Here is a 3,508-nt window from a genome sequence, read left to right on the forward strand (position 1 = left end):
ACGTTCAATCGAACAGTAACTGAATGCCTCTATGCCTGCTTTATATAGCAAGCCACAGCCACGTGACTCACTGTCTGTAGGAACGATCCATTTTTGTGAATAATAATAATAATAATAATATGCCATTTAGCAGACTCTTTTATCCAAAGCGACTTAGTCATGCGTGCATAATTTTTTTTTGTTGTGTATGGGTGGTCCCGGGGATCGAACCCACTACCTTGGCGTTACAAGCGCCGTGCTCTACCAGCTGAGCTACAGAGGAGTGGTGTACTTAATAAACTGGCCGGTGAGTATGTGTGTATATATATATTACATTCAACAAAGACTATGATTAAATAGTATTGAAATATGGTAATCACAACCAATAGAAAGAATCACATTAAAAACATGATAAAACAAAGGCCATCTGGTGTTGGAACGGGTGGTATAACTGTACACTGGAATGTCTCAGAAAGCATGGTGGTGGGTGGTGGGTGGAGACTCCTGGTTAATATAGAGTAGTGTTTCTGTACTCAAGGCCAACTGGCTTTATCTGTCATTGGCATTGAGCTTCATAATACGTACTCCAGTACACTGATTCAAGTTCTTCCAGAGCAGAAACAGTAAGAATTTGCCTGATCTGAGAGACAAAATATACTATACTCCTCATTCATTTGACCTCCACATTAAACTCTACAAATGACCTTAAGCACCAGGTTAGGCGTAGTAGGTACCCAGAGCCTCCTATCAAAAACAAATATTCAGCAGAGGTATCTTAATCTAATAGGAATTGGACGTAGAGGGGTTTTCACAATCTCTCCTCTTGAGAATTGAGACACCTATGACCTGCTCAGAGGACCTCAGCCCAGACTCCCCTTGGGTAAGTGTGTTGGTGAAATGCAGGGCAGAGTTAAAGACAGACTGAGGGAAGGAGGCAATTCAGTCTTATTTGCGCTCTAGCATCAGGCCTTCTGAGCTTTGGCGAGTCTGAAGCGTCTGCTGGACCATGTCCTTCCACTGGTCGTCTGAGATCTCCTGAGCCCAGGCTGGGATGGCCAGAGAGGGCAGGGCCACTGCTGCCATGGTCCTCTTCACCAGCTCCACGTGGTCTGAAGGAGAGGAGTGGACATCAGTACAAGGCACTACATTAGATTGAAACTTCATGATTCTAAGTCATTCTGAGTTACACCATGTAGAATTTGTAAGAGCTACGGTCAATCCTCAGGCAGTATGAGTATCCCCCTGACCCCTGTATGTTGGGGTACTGTGGATGAACAAAGCAAGGCTGGGTCCTCACCTTCATCCATTGGGATGGAGGCTGCGCTGCGCTGGGCTCCTTCTGGGTCCTCCTCCTCATCACTGTCTGGGGGAGGGGGCTGGGGAAGATGCAAGCCCATCGACTGTGGAGAAATCAATCAAGATTGATAAATGTCTTGACAAGCAATATGACAACTGACATTTCACTGACTTGTCTTAATAGAGATGATAAACACATGACACAAATTGAAAAACTAAACCGATCATATTCAGAATATAGGGTTAGATACCTCTATTCTCTCCTGGACTTCTTGCAGTTGCTCTGCTACTGGGGGCATATCCTCAGGATGGTCCCCGGGTCCAGCATTTAGTCCATCAGGGTCCTGGTTTAGTGGCTGGTAATAGTAACCTCCATTATCCTCCTCGTCTCCCACACCGCCCTCTTCCTCTCCACTCCACTCCCCGCCCACCTCGGGCACCCCGCCGTCCGACGGCCGCTCCTGAACCAGCTCCTCCTCAGAGTTTGGTAAGATTCTCTCAGGACCCATCTCGAACGCTATCTCCACTTCCATCCACGGACGCCGGACTCAGGCACAAGCCCTGGATGTGTTGGGGTAGAGAGTGTTATTGAGGGGTGTTATTGAGGCAGTGACTCAGCACAGCAGTAATATACAGTACTTACTGTCTGCCTGCTTGTAATTTTGCAATGGATGTTTTATGGAACTAAGGGTGGCTTGTATTAAAGTTTGTGACTACTAGACTGTATACCTTAGCTAGTTATGGTTTTGCTGCTGTATGAAACGTTCGTCAAGGATCAATAAATTATGTCAACCTAAGCAAACGAAACTACTGAAGGAACAGCCGGAAAGGATCTTCAACCAGCGACCATGTTAAAGTGCAAGTGCACCTGCTTCTGTGCCATAAAAATCCAGACCTGAGCCTGAGGCTATTGACTCGAAGGGAATCATGCACGAGCATGGATACAGAGGCTAATCTAAGTTATATATTAATATATCTCCATCTACCTGCTGTTCTCGAATAGCTAAATAAGACTGATTTAGCTAGACTGCAAGCTAACGACGATAGCTTTTATACGACGTTAGCAATTTCGCTAACCGGCTAGCTAGCTTATATAGGATGACAGACCCGATGAGCCGGGACACAACCCATGCATGAGGTAAGAGTATTATAAACCCTTTTAACATATATATATCGGTGTGGGTAATAACGTTCCATTTCACTAACCTTGAAAGTTAGATAGATTTTTCTCAATGTTTTGGGCCACCAGCTAGCTACTGTTGTGGTTCCTGTTCCTGTCCGGTTGGGAAGTACGCCATCCCATGTACCCAGAGGAGACTGGCGGTACTGCAGTTTAACTGACGCCGAGCCCAGAAAGACAATTCCAATTGACGTCCCCAAAGAGAAGTCAATTTTCAAAATTCCTAAAAAGACACTTTCGTTATCACCTTTGTACCAAAAACATAAATATAATTTTCCCATGAATTGTCTTCAAGGTCGATTTTTTCCCCCAGCACTCACAGCCGAAGATAACATTTTACTTTCATGCTCTGACCTTGTGTCACATGCACTGTTAATGAGTGTCCAGTCCTTTAGCTCACGTAGCAGACAATACCTGCTTTTTGAGGTGCTACAAACCCATGGCAGGTTTAAACTGATGGGTATACAGATAAGATTTACTTGGGTCCCAGCCCATGTGGGGTGGAGGGGAACGAGGCAGTAGATGTACTGGCTAAACAAGCACTTAGTAGTGGGGATGTTGAAGTTTCAATGAGCAAGACAGAGGCAAAAAGACTGATATATATATATATATATATACAGTGATGGTGCAGAGATGTCAGGAGCAGTGGAATAGAGATAATAAGGAAAGGCATTTATTTCAAGTACAGAGGAAAGTCAGGGAGGGGAGGATGGCAGGAAGGGACAGAAGAGAGGAGGCTATTTGTACAATATTAAGGGTGGGACACAGCCAGTTGAATAAGACATTAAATGTGATAGGAAAGCATCCAACAGGAAAGTGTGATTATTGTCAGGAAACGGACACCGTGGAGCATGTATTGCTACAGTGTGGGCAGTATCAGAGGGAAAGAGAGAGGATGAGATCTAGTATGAGGGAGAAGGGGATACAGGAAATTAGTTTAGAGTATATTGAGTAGAACGTCATTAGATATAGTGTCAAATATTTTGTTATATTTTTTAAGAGATACGGGGCTGGCAGGGAGGATTTAGTTTCTCCCTGTCTCTGGCCCTCATT

The 3,508-nt window shown here is 44.6% G+C and overlaps 1 protein-coding gene across 1 annotated transcript; it reads right to left on the reverse strand.

Moving 5' to 3' along the window:
• Nucleotides 1-291: 291 nt before the first annotated feature.
• LOC121569568 (male-enhanced antigen 1) lies at nt 292-2,588 on the reverse strand. Its single transcript, XM_041880650.1, has 4 exons — nt 2,482-2,588; nt 1,527-1,836; nt 1,277-1,379; nt 292-1,088 (listed from the first exon to the last, which is right to left on the reverse strand). The coding sequence occupies exons 2-4, from the start codon at nt 1,806-1,808 to the stop codon at nt 925-927; spliced, it is 549 nt and encodes a 182-aa protein (XP_041736584.1). The 5' UTR covers nt 1,809-1,836; nt 2,482-2,588; the 3' UTR covers nt 292-924.
• Nucleotides 2,589-3,508: the final 920 nt, after the last annotated feature.

This window comes from Coregonus clupeaformis, chromosome 1, assembly GCF_020615455.1.
Source record: "Coregonus clupeaformis isolate EN_2021a chromosome 1, ASM2061545v1, whole genome shotgun sequence".
In the NCBI taxonomy this organism is placed as follows: Eukaryota; Metazoa; Chordata; class Actinopteri; order Salmoniformes; family Salmonidae; genus Coregonus; species Coregonus clupeaformis.

What these genes read in the sequence shown, in the direction of transcription:
- LOC121569568 (XM_041880650.1), bottom strand. Translation starts at nt 1,808, where the DNA reads ATGGAAGTGGAGATAGCGTTCGAGATGGGTCCTGAGAGAATCTTACCA. An exon ending in AAGTCCAGGAGAGAATAGAG is followed by an intron (nt 1,380 to 1,526) that starts GTATCTAACCCT and finishes ATTTCTCCACAG; the next exon opens with TCGATGGGCTTGCATCTTCC. An exon ending in CTCCATCCCAATGGATGAAG is followed by an intron (nt 1,089 to 1,276) that starts GTGAGGACCCAG and finishes CCTCTCCTTCAG; the next exon opens with ACCACGTGGAGCTGGTGAAG.